General features: G+C 39.5%; 1 protein-coding gene across 35 annotated transcripts in view; it reads right to left on the bottom strand.

The window, feature by feature from the left end:
* The window catches only part of TENM3 (teneurin transmembrane protein 3), a 2,213,160-nt gene that overhangs the window by 114,794 nt on the left and 2,080,161 nt on the right, over positions 1-18,205 (bottom strand). For all 35 annotated transcript variants that reach the window (XM_065596701.1, XM_065596700.1, XM_065596702.1 and 32 more), the window contains 2 exons: positions 15,046-15,168; positions 6,897-7,111 (listed from right to left, as the gene is read on the bottom strand). In XM_065596701.1, the coding sequence (XP_065452773.1) occupies positions 6,897-7,111; positions 15,046-15,168 (338 nt within the window). The remainder of the gene's footprint in view (positions 1-6,896; positions 7,112-15,045; positions 15,169-18,205) is intronic.

Here is an 18,205-nt window from a genome sequence, read left to right as displayed (position 1 = left end):
TCCTATAAAGACTGCTTCATAAATTTAGGAGTGGGGTTGTGAAAGGGCATAGAGTGGAAAAACAATGACCTTTATGTGCTAAAAATACTTTAATTTTGTTTTCCTCCTATGAGGATAAATTAATTAGCTTTATTGAGTATAAATAGGATGATCTTCCCCTCCACATTCAGTTTTGCTTTAAGCCACCAAAGTCCTTTGTTATTCTTAAAGTCTCCTTAAATAAAAACGTATTGATTCTCTGGTTGTAATGAAACTGACATTTTTAGAAAGTGTCACAAAGACTTTTAGACTAGCATTGCTTGGATTTGAATGGACAGCTACTGTCAATTATTTCTGGTTGACTTATATAGTTCTCTATTTCTGGGGAATTATAAATATCTAGTGCTGTTCTATGACACACACATATTAGTAAGCACTGAGGCCATCATTTGGAAACTTGAGTGCCTAAAGTAAAAAACAGAAATACAACCTGAAAAACCACTGTTCCTAATTACGTTATACTGAAATACACCTCTACCCTGATATAACGCGACCCGATATAACACAAATTCGGATATAACGCGGTAAAGCAGTGCTCCGGGGGGGGGCGGGGCTGCGCACTCCAGCGGATCAAAGCAAGTTCGATATAAGCGGTTTCACCTATAATGCGGTAAGATTTTTTGGCTCCCGAGGACGGTGTTATATCGAGGTAGAGGTGTATTTGTTAGATACTATGTCACATAAGCAACAGTTAGTTACCCTCAGAAACTATGTATTGTCCAAGTGTTGAATCATGCCAGAATGCTCTTGAATGCTATTCTGGTACTTTTTTGGGGGCCAGAATGGGCATTCTGATATTTACAGTACTACCACTGATGATTGCTTCTGAGCAATAATACAAAATATCAGAAGTGTATTACAGCCCCCCCCCCTTTTTTTTAGGACTCTAGCTCTGGTGTTGCCCAGATATTTATTCCACTGTTGGCGCATGTGTTCCCATTGCCCTTTAGTCTGGATTTTTTGGCCAACAGTGTTTCTTACCTCCAACCAAGGGCATAATGAGCGGGGCAACCCCAACCACCCTTCATTTCTTTTGCCATAGAAATCTTGATGTTAGTAGTAGGTATTGGGGTGGGGGAGGGAACATGATGGTTATGGAATAAATATATGGACAACATTGCTTGAAGAATCACACTGCAGAGTAAGTAACCATTTCTTCTTCTTTGAGTGCTTGCCCATATATATATTCCACTCTTAGTGACTCACAAGCAGTGACCTAGATTGTAGGAGATGCATGCTTAGAGTCAAGCTAAACAATTATTGTAGGACAGCCCTGCCAAAATTAGCATGATAGAGTAGTGCTAGGTAAACGTATGTACTGAAGACCACATAGCTTCCCTACAAATGTACAGAATGGGAACATTTCTCAAGGAAGCAATAGAGGTTGCTTATGCCCTGATAGAATGAAATGCGATTCTCATAGGTGGGATTACATTAGCTAATTCATAACAAAGTTTGATACAAGCCAAAAAAGTCTCAGCGTTGAAATGGCCTGTCCTTTAACACTGTCTTCACAGGCTATGAATAATATGGGGGATACTCTAAATAGCTTAATTCTGTCTGTACAAAAAGACATTTTGGTTGAGCTCTCAATGACACCCTGTCCTTATGAAAAACTGTATACAGGGGTCCTGCCAAGAAGACTTGTATCTCCCCAACTATTCTGGTTGATATTATTGCTACCAAGAAGGCTGTTTTAATGGAAAGATGAACCAGGGTACATTTACCTAAAGGTTCAAGAGCTGGATTCATTAACCCTGTGAGGACAATATTTAGATCCCACAGAAGAGAAGTTCCGTTACTCGTTTTAAGAATCTGGCCATTGTGAGGCATCAGAATGTAGAAGCCCTCTGTATTGGAGGACAAAGAGCTGAGATGGCTGCTAGATAGATGAACCCTCAATGAGCATACAGATAGTCTAAAGTCCTTTAAAATCAGGAGATGGTCCAGTATATCTGGAATTGAGATGGTGAGAAGTACTGCTGTGAACAGATATACAATGTCTCCCATTTAGCAGCGTGTGTCCATTAGGCTTTTCAGCCATGGATCAGGATATTTTGTACTTCTGATGAGCAGGTTTCTTCTGCTGAAGTCAGTCAGACAGCATCTATGCTTTGAGGTGCTGGGAGCATGAGCTGGGATCAAGCACTGGACTGCATCTCTGCAATATCAGGTCTAGTTGGAGAGGTAAGCGTAACAAAGAGATTATTGAAATCTAAGTACCAGAATTGCCTTGGTCAGGTAGGAGCAACCATGATCATTCTGGCTGAGCCCTGCCTGAGTATTTTCTTAGAACATATGGATTAATGGACTGGTGGTGGGGGAGTGTGTGCGTACAGCAAGCTTGAGGACCATGGAATCAGGAATGCATCAGCAGGGATCCCCAACTCTGACTCCCTCTGGAACAAAAGTGTTCACACTTCCTGTTATCCCTGATGGCAAAGAGGGATGGTGGGATGACTCCCCCACCTTCCTTCCCCCAGAGTAATATGTCTTGAATTATACCATCATTTATGGACCGCTCACGGTTACTTGAAAATTGTCAGCTGAGGTGATCTGCTAGCATGGTCTGTGCATCCCTATCAAATGAACCACCCTCAGAATAATTTCATGATGGATACAAAATTCCCAAAGATAAAACATGGCTGTAATATTGTCTGTCATGATTTGTATGTTATTCCTTTTAGGACTGAAAAACTGAGCATGCTGAACAAATGGCTCTTAGTTCCAGGACATTTATGTGGAGTCTTACTTCCTGAGGAATCCATATATTTTGTGTTTGGAGGTTATCTAAATGGGCCCCCCGTCCTAATGTGGAGACATCTGTCATCAACATCTTTGTAGGTAGCAGAAGAGAGAATGGTACTCCTTTGCAGATTTTCAGTGGGTCCAGCTGCCAATTTAATGAGGACAGGACTTGTGGTGTAATGTATACTAGCATGTTCAGTTGATGTTTGCTTAGCTGATATGCAGACTTCAACCACTTCTGCATGAAATGAAAGTGAAGTCTGGCATGCTGATATCTGAGACAAGTTCTCATTGATGTCCTGGGCTGAGTTTGCAGGTGGGTTCATAGGTTTAGTATGGCTTGGAATCTCTCTGGTGGTAGATAAGCCATTGTTGTTGTGGAGTCAAGAATGGTTCCAATGGATTCTATTTTTAGTTGGAGTCAGTATTACTTCTCTTCATTTACTTTCAGGCCTGAAAGGGCAAACAGATGCAGAGTCTGCTGAATGCAGTCTGTTACTTGCTACTTGCATGAATGAGCCAGTCATCTAGGTATGGGAAAATTTGGATTCCTAGCTTTTTGAGGTAAGCTGCTATTACTGATAGGCATTTTGTGAAAATCCTGGGTGCTGTCAACAGGTTGAGTGGTAACATACTGTACTGTAGTGGCATTGCCCACTTGAAACGTCAGTTATCTTCTGCGGGGTGGGTGAATCGCAATAAGAAAATGTGTGTCCTGAAGGTCAAGAGCTACGTACCAATTGTTCCAGTGTAACGATGGAATTATAGTAGCCAGAGTCACAACCCTGAACTTGAGCTTGTGAATTAAAGTGCAGAATGCCACCAATCTGGGAATCAGAAAGTAATGAGAATAAAATCCACTGTGTTCCCTGTGCTATTGAGGAGCTTCTTCCACTGCTCTGATAAGAAGTGACTGCACCTCTTGATGAAGCCTTCTCTGTGAGGGGGGTCCCTGAATAGGGACAGAGAAGGTGAGTGGGGTGGGGGTGGATACAGAATTGGATGGTATAGCCCACCTCTATATCTCCAGGACCCATCAATCCATTGTGATGGTGCTCCAGAACCACAGAAATGAAATAAATGATTCACAAATGGAGAGGATATAACTGGAAGATCTGAAGGGATTTGCACTCTGTTCCTGACCAAGCAGTCAAATCTGCTGCCTTGATGTTGATGGAGATTGATGAGCAGAAATGGAGGTGGAACCAGATGCCTTCCTTCTGTGCAATGTTTGTCTCGGCTGCCTATGCTGCAGGTAAAAGGATTACCTCTCTTGTGAGTATGGCTTAAAGGGCTTATGCATCAGAGGGTAGACCCCACTAGGGATCTCAGTGTCACACGAGTCCTTTAGAGAATGTAAAGCCCCATCTGTTTTAGCATTAATAAGTTAATCATTTGAATGGGTGACCCTCAATTGTTATTTGAACTTTTTTAGGGATCCCTGAAGAGTGGAGCTAGGAAGATCTGCTCTTTGCAACTGAGGTTGCCACCAATCTGCAGGCTGTACCTGAAGTATCAAAGGCTGCCTGGAGGGACATACATGATATAAGATGACCCTCAGTGATGATGGATTTAAATTCTTCCCTGTAATCTTGTGAAAGCTCATATATAATTTTTTTAGTGGGATCCCAACTAATACAATCATATTTCACCAACAGGGATTGGTAATTGGTGATTCTCACTTGGAAGTTTGACGTTGAATAATTCTTCTGACCGAACAAGTCTAATTTCTTGGCTCCCTATCTTTAGATGTTTATTTATGCTGACTCTGATATGAGCTTTTGTTAACTGCTGAAACCACTAATAAAACTAGGCAAGGATTGTGTATAAAACTGCTCATATCCCTGGAAAGGAACCTAACAGTGGTTTGCTCTCTTTGATGTTTGTGCTAGAGAGTCAGGCTCTTAAAGGGCATAATGGAATTTCTCAGTCAAGAAGTGAGTTTGTGTGTGAAACTTAGGTGTATTTTTCATTAAATACCATCTCTTTAATTTTTCACCTTTTTTTAAAACCAAGGAAATTAAAAAAGTTACTATAATGTTCAGATGGTGATTTTAATTTCACAAATAAATAATGACAGGTTTCAGAGTAGCAGCCGTGTTAGTCTGTATCCGCAAAAAGAACAGGAGTACTTGTGGCACCTTAGAGACTAACAAATTTATTAGAGCATAATCATCCGAAGAAGTGGGCTGTAGTCCACAAAAGCTTATGCTGTAATAAATTTGTTAGTCTCTAAGGTGCCACAAGTACTCCTGTTCTTTTTACAAATAAATAAATTCACAATGAATGCCCTCCAGAAGTCTTAACTCTCTCCCCTTTCATTTCAACGGGGTATTTCAACATATTACCAAATAACAGGTTAATGTGAATTAGTACCTGGTAAATAGAGAGACAAGGTGCATGAGGTAATATCTTTTCTTGGACCTGATTCTGTTGGTGAGAGAGATAAATTTTGAGCCACACAGAGCTCTTCTTCAGGTCTGGTGGGCCAATAAAAGATATTACCTCACCGACCTTATTGCTTTAATATCCTGGGACTGACATGGCTACAACTACCCCACATACCCGGTAAACAGTTCAGTATAATGTAATTAGGGATATCTTTCTTTTGAAAATCAGAGTTAAAGAAATCTGCAATAATCTGAAATAATGCAGTAATATGCAAAAAAATAGTCAAATATATGTTTTAAAATAAGACAAAAAAAGGAATGGAATTTTGAAGTTAGATTTTTTTATTGAAACCAAATACAAGCATAATAGCTGATCTTCAATGCAAGTCCATTAATCTGCTTTGTTCAGAGGTCTGGACATGACAGATGCAGAATTTCTCACCTAGCATTAGAATTGCAAGAAGTTGCAGTGCTCTTTGAACTTGGTAATAGCTAATTTTCAAGAAACTGGAAAAAAGGTCCTCTTTGGTAGAGCATAAGGACATAAGAATGGCCATATTGGGTCAGATGAATGGCCCATCTAGCCAGTATTCTGTCTTCTGACAGTGGCCAATGCCAGACACTTCAAAGGGAATGAACAGAACAGGACAATTGTCAAGTGATCCATCCCGTTGTCTAGTCCCAGCATCTGGCAGTCAGAGACTTAGGGACACCCAGAGCATGGGGTTGCATCCCTGACCATTTTGACTAATAGTCATTTGATGGACATATCCTTCATGAGCCACGGATGAGAAAGCAGAACTTGGACTGAAATTGGGTTGAAATAGAAAAAATTCACATTTTGGGGGGTTAAATAAGATTTTAATCAGGGTTAATGCCAAATTATTACCTCTGAATATAGTGAAGAGGAACTGCCCTTTCCCCCGCATACTACTCCATCCAGAAAAATATTAATTAAATTGAATTATTCACACTCATGCTTAAATTGCACATTTCCCTATAACTTTAGATGCTAATATGTAGTATATTTATTACTGCATACAAGTGCACAACCAAATGTACAATGAAATAGCTCTTAAGAAATCTCTTGAGGGGTGTATTCTGGGATACTCTGGAGAAGTCTTAAGACAGGAAAATATCTAATAATAATTGATTCTTACAATCTTAGTTCACTATATCCCATATACACATATTTCAATATAATATATTTTTTAATCAAATTGCAAACCATAAATAGCGTGACACTCACAAGTAGAACAAACTGAACCTCTATCAAAAAGGATTTTTTTCAACTTGCTTGTAACTTTGCCAGCTTTGCTTTTTGGTAGACAAACCCAGGAGCGCAAATAAATGCATGACTATAGCATGATACACTAGTTTATTCAAGAGTTAAAAATATGTCCATGGACCACAGATAACTGCATTAAATGTCTCTTTATGATAGGCATCATCACTGAAAACAATTATCAGATTTGATCATAAAGCAAAAGTTTTCCCCACACTGCAGATTTTAAATTCCAGAATATCTTTTAAAACTGCACTTGCATTAGAACGACGATATATTTTTCATATAGTGTAAGATCAATATATAAAATGGAAAGTAAAAATAAAAAAATAGGAAAAAGGAAAGGCTGCAATCCTGAGAAACACAGATCTTAAAAAGATGCAAACTGGCAGTTTTCAATATTATATCTTGCTTTTAATGAAAGCAGCTCTTACCTGGGTATGTGATGGGGGTAAGCCTTTTCGGCCATATACTCCAATCAATGCATCTTTCTGAAGGGAGATATTGAATTTTAGAAACTGTGGCTGATCAATGAAGAGCTGTGATCTCCAGAAGATCCCCGGAGGAACCTCTTGTATTGCTCTTCGGCCTATATCGAGTTCTCCAGAATCTATAGTGTTGTTTTCTTGTGCAAATCCCCCTAATTTTACTAAAATGTAAAAAAAATAAAATAAAAAAAATTAAGAGATCAAACATTAATACCCACTTTTTGCTCTCAAGCTTCTTTTAAATAAGCTGTCAAATATTTAGACTCCTCTCGGATGAAATATTACTTGAGAATCTTTCTGAGGATATTAAAGAACCTGAGGAATTCACTCAAGTGGAACTAACAAAACAAAGATCTCACACAAATACCTTCCAAGTCAGAATGCAATGATTTACCTGAGGTATGTCTATTAAAGAAACTGTTTTAGGATCATCCCTCAGTCTTGATTATTCTGAACATAATTATCTTGCAAAGTATGTGTCTTGTTATTTCTTAAGGAGGATTAACTATGGTGTTTATCAGTCCTAATAAACATACAATCACACTATAAAGTGTAAATTAAGGAGAAATGGATTATACAGCTTTTCAAAGCGATGCTCATGTAAAGAACAAAAACAATCAGCAGAATTGATAAGTGCAATTTTCACTAAATTAAATAGAGCATTCATTTACGCATCACTAACATTCTCTAAAATATTTTACAAAGTCAATTCAGTTGAACGAATACAAACAAACAGACCCTTCCCTGTTTAAATTATGGATGGAACAGCCAAAAAATTCAGATTCAACCGCCACAAAGTTCAGAACAGGGATATTGTTCAGTCCTTTACAGAGATAGGTTCATGCCTTGACCCATATTACACTAAACTATGGATGTGTTTTAACCTGGAAATTTGGTTCAAATAGTCCACCCCACCCCACCCTACCCTATTTTCTGGTTTAGGGCACTTTCCAAAGCATGCACCAAATCCAGTAGGATGCTGAGTGCCCTGAACTCCCACTGAAGTTAACTGGAGTTGTCCCATTAACTAATTAATCTTCAAAGCAGCTTGAGAAGTAGACAATTATAGAGTGATGTTTAACATGAGGCAGAGAGGTTGAATGACTTGCTCAAAGTCACAGAAAATGCTACTGTTAGAACTAGGATTAGAGTTTAGTAGTCCCTGGTTCCTAGCCTTTTGTTTCTAAATCTATTGTGTTCTTTGTGGCACAAATGTGCTCTCTACTTATCGCACACTTAATAAAGCACTTTTCACAAATATCAAAATCATGAACATGAAATATAAAAATAAAGTGAGGAAATGTAAATGATAGTAAACACACAAAACAAAAGTTTTTTGACTTAAGTTTTAAACATTTTAAAAAAATGCAAATTACACAAATAAGAACGCATTCTTTTCTGTGTCTGTACAGTGCCCAGCACAATACAATCTCAATCCCTAAGGCCCTTCGGCATATCACTATTCCTACTTCTAGTTCAACAAAGAAAGGATTTAAAAGACAAAGACAAATGTCAGCCACAATCATGGCACCATTATTCCCCTCCCTTAATGCTGCAGATTCTTCTGAACAAGTGTAAAAACAGAGCAAGAAAGATGAAAAGAAAGTTGCATAAGTATCCAGTGTGCCACTCCACACCATGGGAATGCTCTGCAGAGAGGATTCTGAAAGCTGTGAGGAAACCCTACAGTGTGGTTGTAATGCTCAGCTGAATGATAAAAAGAAGCATCTTCACAGATGGTCCTGGCCTCCAGTACTTCTTGGCTCTTGCCTATTCTAAGAGGAGAAAGGGAATTCTTGCCACTTCCATGGATCTATGCGGGGAAAACTGAGAGGGGAATCTTGCTCAGAAATTTCCCCTCTCCTGGCTTCCCTCTTGTGGATTTTTCTGAGGAAAGGATGAGATCTGGCTCATAAGACCAACCATGTGAAGGCATAGTACAGATAAGGCATGAAGGGAGAAACAGGGGAAGTTTCCCACCACTTGGAAACAGGAAGGTAGAGGTTGACAAAGCCAACAGAAAGAGTGGTGAAGACAGGGCTGATGCTGGAGGAACTTGACCTATGGCTAAAGAACCATAGGTGTGAGAAGTGGTGTGAGAAGTCATAGAGTGACTTGTTAGTGTCCACAAACTGAATACCAATATACCTGGTTGGCACTGATAAGACACAGCATAGAGGGATCTGATGCTGAAGTGCATAACCTTTTAGCCAAAGCACTTGATGTCAAAATAGCCAGTACCAGACTTTAGAAGTTCAAAGGAGATGATACTGAGGCACACAACATCTCAGCACTAGACACTAAAGCTCTGAGTACAGAAGCATGGGAGACACCAGAGACCAAAGAGGCCCTTGACACCAGATGCAAAAGCAGAAATGGCAACTCATTGGCCATGGTATCAAGAATTTTTTGGGTCTCAAAGATGAATAGAGATTGCTCCTGAATTAAGCAGATGTTGAAGCACTATCAAAAGGTGTAGAACAAGGACTGACATAGCTATGTTTCAGTGGTGGTGATGTAACTGAAAATGTTTAACCTGTAGGATGATCAAACTAATTGATGTTCTGTTGTTTCAATTTTAAGAGACACTGGAACATCTGATCTTGAAGAATTCAGATATACCTATTTTCTACACTAATGAGGCCAAGTATGAACCCTTTTCTATCCTTCTACTTAGCAATTTTTGACAACACACACATCCTACTCCAGCACATTTAACTGCTTGGTTCCTACCACTTCCTCCAACTTTAGGCATGTTGAATCTTATAAATTCACACACTGATGTCTGGTAATCACTAAATAATAAGCACTTATTTGCAGAACTGATCAGCAACTTTCACAATGACTACATTTAGAATATCAACAACCTCCTGTGACTGAAATATAAGACGAGCTAGCAAGCTTTTTACAGACCCACTTTATCAGATGTCCTGCCCACCCTTTCTGAAGTTTCCATGTTTTAGCAAACCAATTACATCTAGCAGATAACTCCACCCATTCCATTTACTCCACCAAAAAATAGGAATCAATTGCACCCACTAGCCACATCCCTCTCACTCCACACTAATCAAATCCCTCTCTCAATCATTATTGACTCTACTCACTTCCCTTCCCAGGAATGGGGCTTCTCTATGGTTCTCTAAATTTCCTATTGTTTCTTAATAGGCATAGAAAGATTCTTGATGTTCCCATCATTTTCCTTTTAACGTTTTAAAATAGTTGAAGTTATCGTCCGCAGATGGAGATTAGACCGTAATGTCTCTCATTTCAAAATATTTCAAATATATGTCATGTTCTTTTATATAATTCAGAGTGATAGAAATTCAGAATATATAAACACCTGAAAATACCTGGAAATTCTTCTCTTCCAGTCTCCCCCAATTCCCTCCCCACCTCAAAGCAAAACAAAATGCAAAATAAATAAAAACCCAGAAAGAACACTTCTCCAGGAAAAGCTATTTTTTCTCCATAACCTATTATCTACAGCTATATATATTTATATAGATATATATAGGCACCTTAAACAGAATACTATAAACCAAAATATTGGTAAACTCTATTTCTAATCCTTAAGATTATGCTGTACAAAAATCTCAACTAAATAAATATTTAGTAGGCTCTACTAACTATTTACACAAGAAAAATGAATCACATGTATTGTCAGACTACTTTCCAAATTTACATGAATTCAAAAAATACTATTAGAATATTTACCAAATACCTAACACCTTGGTTAATCTAGGAAAGAATTGCTTAAAATATATGTCCACAATGCAGAATAAAATGAACCAAAACATTAAGAGACTAATAGTGACTGTTGTGGAGTGTAACTGATAATATAATTCCAAGTCTTTCATAAGCAACACTAATTAGAATACTGGGAAGCAAGGTTAGATTTATAACCAATCAATAGCACATCTTCCAGTTCCCTGGCATAACCTTGGATTCATACCACCTACTAGAAGATGTCTGAGATGACACTGTACAGCCTTCTACAAACAACCACATGTCATAACTTAACGCTGCTGGTAAACTCCACAGACATCACACCCAAGTGAAATCAAAATTGTCCTTGCAAATGTATCTTTCTGGAAAAATCAATATAGCATCTAATTAAGAAACTATTACATTTCATTAACATGAAGTACTGTAAACAATACCAATAAAAGCTCAATATATATGCATGCCAGTTACAGTAACTATAACGTATTTTAATTCACATATAATTTTTTAGCTGATTTAAAATTTATTAAAACCCTGATGTATACAACTTTAAATATGATTTCTGAGTGGGAAACGGTACATTAAGAGAAATGAGGTAAAATAAAAAAATGCATTTTCTTCATTTTATAATCAAAAGCAGAAACAATTTCAAGTTATTTTTGCTTTGTGAAGGTTTCTATTACATATATAAAATGATGCCCACCAGCATACGGTAAGGAACGTGCCCAATTCTTACAGCAAAATAATTAAAGCTAGGACTCCTATATTGCATGCTCAGCTCTGACAATTATTGTGTTACATAACCTCTCTATGCCTTCTTTCACCTATATGTCAAATGAATATCGTATCTACCTTCCTCACATGTGTCTTTGTGCAGGACTGTGAATTGTTTGTAATGCATCTTGAAGTTCTTAAATAAAATTAAACGAGTTCATTAAAAAACCCTACTCCTGTGTCATTTGGAATCCTCATTTTTATGCCACCTAATGCAGTATCACATTGTGCCTGGGTGAGTGAGCGGTATGTTGCCTATATTTCATCAGTAATATACGGAAAGTCACCTGAAAAAGCTTTTAGAAAAGACTGTTCAAAGAATCCAGTTTTGTTTGACAAAATTTAAGGATGATTTAATATGTTTTTATTGTTGGCTAATAACTAGATCTGATTTCTACATGAACAGTAGTCAAATTTACTTTGGAGGTGAGAAAGTGGCATTTTACAGATTAAGCTCTGCTAATCTGCAGTGTCTATACCTTTGACTGGTGAGATAATAGTTAGCAGTTATACCACTGGGCCGTGGTGTTCTTCTGACGTAAGCAGGAACAGGACTGATCAGGGTTTAGATAAAAGTCCTCCAAGGAAAACTCATGTGCCGTAAGAAACAGAACTGCAAATTCAGTAGGAGGCCCTCTTGCCTCTGAAGCAGAGCTTCAGCATGTAATTAGGGCAGTGGTTCTCGACTGATGGCTGGCCCAGACCTGGAACCTGGAGCTTCCAGGCTTGGGCAGCTGCCCCAACCCCCGCCATGCAGGGTGGGCTGGCTGCCCCAGACCAGGACCCCAGAGCCAAGCGGCTACCCCAGACTCGGTGGGGCTGGGCGGCTGCCCCAGATCCCAGAGCTCATGGGGCTGGGCAGCTGCCCTGGAACCCACCACGTGGGGTGGCCAGCTATCCTGGACCTCCCCCATGCAGGGCGGGCTGGGCCAGCTGCCCACCCTGGACCCGTGCCACATGGCTGTCCTGGACCCTGTGGGGCCGGCCAGCTGCCCCGGACTCCACCACGTGGGGCAGGGTGGTTGCCCCAGACACCAGTGCTTGCAGAGCTAATTGAGCCATGTGTTGAGAACCGCTGCATTAGGGAATGCTGTACTGTGGCATATGTAGTTTTTTGGATGATTAGCAAATCTAAGGCACTGACCATTTGTTCACTAAATATAATGGCAATTTTCAAGAGTGAGTATGTTAGCCCTGGTGCCTTGGCTAAATTCCATACTCAGTAATTATATTCCATCTACTTAATATTTTCTTTGCAGTTTAAAATGGACACTGTATTGTCTTTCTTTCATGTAGTGTTGCTGTATGCTGTTAAATGACTATTGCCTTCCAAATCTACAGGTGGTAGCATTTCAGTAGTGGATGAAGCAAAGCTATTCTGAATTTACAGGATTTGGGGATCTCTAGAAGTAACAAAAGTCACTATAATTTGATAGCTCATGCAACTCCCTATTATCTCTAAAGGAAAGGAGTTGTGCTCGAAGTCTTTAATTATGCCAAAAAATGCAAATGACAATAGTTTCAATGAGAAAAATGTTTTATATAAAAAAGAGCATTGGCTAGTCCCAGCTGAAGAATGCAGCAGTAGAAACCACTGCCATAGCATATATCAGAGGTCGGCAACGTTTGGCATGCGGCTCGCCAGGGTAAGCACCCTAGCGGGCCGGGCCAGTTTATTTACCTGCTGATGTGGCAGGTTCGGCCGATCGCGGCCCCCACTGGCCACGGTTCGCTGTCCCAGGCCAATGGGGGCGGCGGGAAGCTGCGGCCAGCACATCCCTCGCCCGCACCGCTTCTCACCGCCCCCATTGGTCTGGGACGGCGAACCGCGGCGAGTGCGGGCCGCGATCGGCCGAACCTGCCGCGTCAGCAGGTAAATAAACTGGCCCGGCCCACCAGGGTGCTTACCCTGGCGAGCCGCGTGCCAAACGTTGCCCACCCCTGGCATATATATTCATTAACTATACAATAGCTTCTTTCTATTCCTTATAACAAGTAAGAAGCCATCCTTATAAGGACAGAGATAATGGATACCTAAATACAAGTCAAAGACACTAGGCAAAAAGAAAGGAGAAAAGAAAGAAGCACAGTGAGCCCTAGTAGACAGGCTTCACAGGCCTAAAGGATGACAGAAAGAGGGAACTGAGCTATGTCACTTCTATAATTTGGAGTTGTGATTTCTTGAAAAAGTTTTAGGATGGCAAATACTGGCAAAGACTTCCTCCTCCTCAGTGAGGAGATCAGCTGCACCTTGTGAAGGGGAAAATGGATTTTTTTTTTTGATAATGAAGCAAACACCATTTAACTCAAGTTTTCCATTCAAAATTGGATTGCCAACCCTCCAGGATTGGCCTGGAGTCTCCAGGAATTAAAGATTAAACTTTAATTAAAGATTATGTCATGCAAAGAAACCTTCAGGAATACGTCCAACCAAAACTGGCAACCCTAATTCAAAAACTATTGATTTTAAAGCCCCTGTTAGCAAAAGGTGCAGACTTTTAAAAGTTTAGAGACTCTTAAAGGGCAACATGAAAAAAAGACTGATAATTCATAATCTCTTTATGTGATTTGTATTTTATAAACTCCCACAACAAAATTAATATAGTAGTTTGACATTATATATTAGCTGATTGAGGAAGACTCAATAACATACCCTAGATGCATTGGGGAAACAGAAGAATGTACCACACATGACTTACTAAACTTCAGCCAGAAGTAAAAATAAAAATTAGGTTGTCAATAGCAAGGTCATCACACCATTTGCAGCGCACACATTAATGTATTCGCTCTTGCCAAGCTGTCCCTTACACGGAAATTACCACACAGAGGAAGATTAAAAAATCAGCAAGTTCCTCCTCACAGAGTTTTGTCTCCATTTGCTCAGGAGAATAGTTTGCTTCCCTGCAGAACAAAGAGGGGGTTTGGTCTTGAAACTATCCAGATCTAATGGAGACCATCAAGACTAGAGCCAGTATATGGAAGGCCTATTCCTCTGGATTAGCTCCTCCAGTCATCTCCAGCTCCCTGACATTGTGGCTCTAACAGCAGTCATGGTTCCAGAGAATCCCCATCTACCTACAATCAGAGCTCCCCTAAGCAGGGCTTCCAAACTTTGGAGGGGGAATGCAGGTAACTAAGTACTGACAGGGTCTACATTAATTTATCTAAAAGAGATCCAAAGGGTTGATAGGATGCAATGACATCTCCACATCTCTTCCATCCAACCCTATTGAAATTCCCTTTTTCTCTAGCTGCACAGGCCAAACTCTGCAAGCCCACAGGTTTAGCCTATGAGAACTGCCAGTAGGGTGGCACTGCCCCATTCTACATCCGTAGGTCAGGATCCACTGGATCCCATTACCTCCATCCATGTGGTGGGAGAGATGATGTGGTCCGTTACAATCTGAATAAAACTTTAATTGTTTACCTCTACTGTACAATATTTTTAATACTCTGTTTTTTTAAACGGCTTTATAATTTCATTAGATCTACATGATTATGGTGGAAAAAGATTAGGAGGAAGTGATGTAAGTAGAATACAAGTTCAAGGAAAGGAAATGTTACCAAAGACTCGGAATAAAGTTAGTGTCTCACTTACCATTTTCGCCAGAAGGTAACGATACAGTGTTTGTTGGCATGGTATCAGAATTCACCTTTCCATTCTCAAATGTGTCATTTTCAGTCTGTTGTAACTGCCAGTTGAGGCCAAAGAGATGCATTGCTGGTGATAAAGAACACATACTTTTTAAGGAGTTTGGTGCTCTTAACTGCAGTGTCGAGTGATAAGTACATTTATAACAATTCACTTTAATACACAACTTGCTATTGTCATAAAAACATGGAAATGTCATTATTAAAGTATACAACAATAGGAACAAGCATTTACAGTCTAATTATTCAACTACAGTTTATGCTGTAGCAAAAAGCAATTACTGTATGTGCAGTTTAGTAATATAGCAGTATCAGTGAATGCAACTGGCATAAGCTCCATCAAGTAACAATACTGTGCCTCTGTGTCTCACACTCAGTCTAACTGCACACTTTATGCTCTCGCACTCTCATCCTGACTCTTGCATTACTCTGTCAACAGATAAAAGACAAGTCTGTGCCCCTTCTCCTTTCCATCTCTAAATCTTCTGTACAGAGAAATCACTTCATTTTAAAAATTAGGCTGCCCAAATGAGTTCCTAAAATAAATAATTCTATTCTGAACAGCCAAGCAGGAGGAACCTAAGATAACAAGCAGCAGAGAGGAAGCATGGTCCAGACGTTAGGGCACTAGCCTGGGGACTCACGTGAGCTGTGTTCACTTCCCTGATCTGTCATAGACTTCCTATGCGACCTGGACAAGTCACTTAGTCTGTCCCCACCTCCATCTATAAAATGGGGCTATAGTATTTCCCTATCTCAGCGGGATGGGATAAGGTTAAATATTGTGAGGTGCTGAGCTACTGTAGTAATGAAGGCCATATAGTATCTGAGACAGTACATTGGGGGTACTCAATCCCCCCCCCCTTTTTTTTGTAAAAATTGCAAGAACATAAGAACGGCCATACTGGTCAGACCAAAGGTCCATCTAGCCCAGTATCCTGCCAGGTGCCCCAGAGGAAATGAACAGAACAGGTAATCATCAAGTAATCCACCCCCTGTCATCCATTCCCACCTTCTGGCAAACAGAGGCTAGGGACACCATCCTTTCCCATCCTGGTTAATAGTCATTGATGGACCTATCCTCCATGAATTTATCTAGTTCTTTTTTTGAACCTTGTTATAGTCTTGGCTTTCACAACATCCTCTGGCAAGGAGTTCCACAGGTTGACTGTGCATTGTGTGAAAAAATACTTCCTTTTGTTTGTTTTAAACCTGCTGCCTATTAATTTCATTTGATGACTTCTAGTTCCTGTGTTATGAGAAGGAGTAAATAACACTTCCTTATTTACTTTCTCCACCTCCACACCAATCATGATTTATAGACCTCTATCATATCCCCCCTTAGTTGTCTTTTTTCTAAGATCAAGTTAAACTGTATAACTATTTACAAAGTACTTAGTACAAATTTATCTCTGGTATCATTGGGCATTAATTAATCCCATTGTATAGAGCTTGAAAGCAGAAAACTGATTTACACTAAAATTATTTTAATGTCATATGAAATGTTCTCAAGCTTCTTAATATTTATGGTTTGTTTTTTCCCCAATCTTCCACACCATCCAAGCCTGATTTTATTTTAAACACTGTACACTAGCTTTGTATCCCATAGTTTTGCAGCAGATGTTATCTATAAAGCACTATTCCCGGAGTAGAGATTGTCAATGATGCTGGTGCACAAAAGTGTTTTTGTAAAATACACTGTAATAATGTCGGTTTAATTTTTAAAAAAACTGTTAATATAAAAATATTAAAAAGCTAAATCATTAGGTCTCATTTCTTCTCTTCTTCCTCTTTCTCTCTCTCTCACACACACACGTCATTGTTACAGTCAATCTCATTTATCACTTCTTCACTTAGGGCACGGAACTTCATCCCATTTCGTTCAGTTTTTGATTCCTCAATCTGTCTGTACTGACCCTGGGTCTTATCATGTAGTCTTTACTCAAGATTAGGCCCTCTGTAGGATTACACCCTCCATCAGTGCCTTGTGTGTAAAAAAAAAAAAAAAAGCTTTTATTACCGAATGTTCCAAAGATTAAAAGTCCTCCCTCCAGATAAAATATTCTCTTTGTTCCAAGTCTCTGACTCCACTATCACTCTCTTTTCTCAGACCTTAAATTGGCTGTTGAGGCCTGAAATCGTAGTGATCTTTGACCCTCAAACCTTATTTCTTCTTTCTCTTCCACCTCCCTTTTGTCTATAAATGTGCCTATCATTTTTGCCAGAAAATTGCCAGAATTGGCCCTTATTTTGACCCTGAGCTGAAATTCTTCATTATATCTTAACTATGGTTCCTATTTGATTCTTGCACCTCTTTTAAATATGGTCTTGCTAAATCCCTAGGACCAATTATTTTGGCAGTTATCCTTGTTCATGTCCCTGGCTTCAATGGGGTTAAAGTAGCGTAAACAGAACATAATTTAAAGGGGGATCTAAAATACTTCATGATCCAAAATGCTCCAACTAGACTACTCCACTACTCCAGTTAATAGGACTAAATCATCTCCAACCTCTGCCACTTTACTGGCTTCTTGTCATTCTCTGAATCTAGTTTTCTGTTTGGGGAAGAGAGTATAATTTAGTATGGGCTAGGATATAATATTACAATCTGCCCTGAGTAAGATGCAGTGCATAGCTGCTTCAGTTTCTCTGATCCATCTTTCCACTCTGTTCCAATTTTAGCTGATTGCACCCCTTGCATCTCCACAATGAAGATTTTAGCACTTTCCCTCATCCAACTGGAAATCTCTCCCTTCCCCATAACAATTAAAGAGGTGATTAAGTATAAATTTTACCACAAGCCCATTCTTTTAAAATTATGATTGAGTCTCTCTATAAAGCACTTTATAGTAATGTGTATGATGGAAACCACAGAAAAATAAATTGCTGCCTCTTGCCCCCTCCATTCTTCTAACAATGCCAGCGTCGTTGCCATGTTTGCCCACTTCCTTCACAACCATCTCTGGGCTTGCTTTTTTATAACCTCCTATGCCTGGAACACCTTCCGGAGCTAATACACTAGATCACAACTTCAAATCCCTCCTCAGAACCCATTTCTGTCATGAAACCAACAAGAAATTAGTCAGTTAATAACTCCTAGATAGTAA

Source organism: Chrysemys picta, chromosome 5 (genome assembly GCF_011386835.1).
Source record: "Chrysemys picta bellii isolate R12L10 chromosome 5, ASM1138683v2, whole genome shotgun sequence".
Taxonomy (NCBI): domain Eukaryota; kingdom Metazoa; phylum Chordata; order Testudines; family Emydidae; genus Chrysemys; species Chrysemys picta.
Note: the sequence above shows the minus strand (reverse complement) of the source record. Positions and strands in the feature narration are given on the sequence as shown.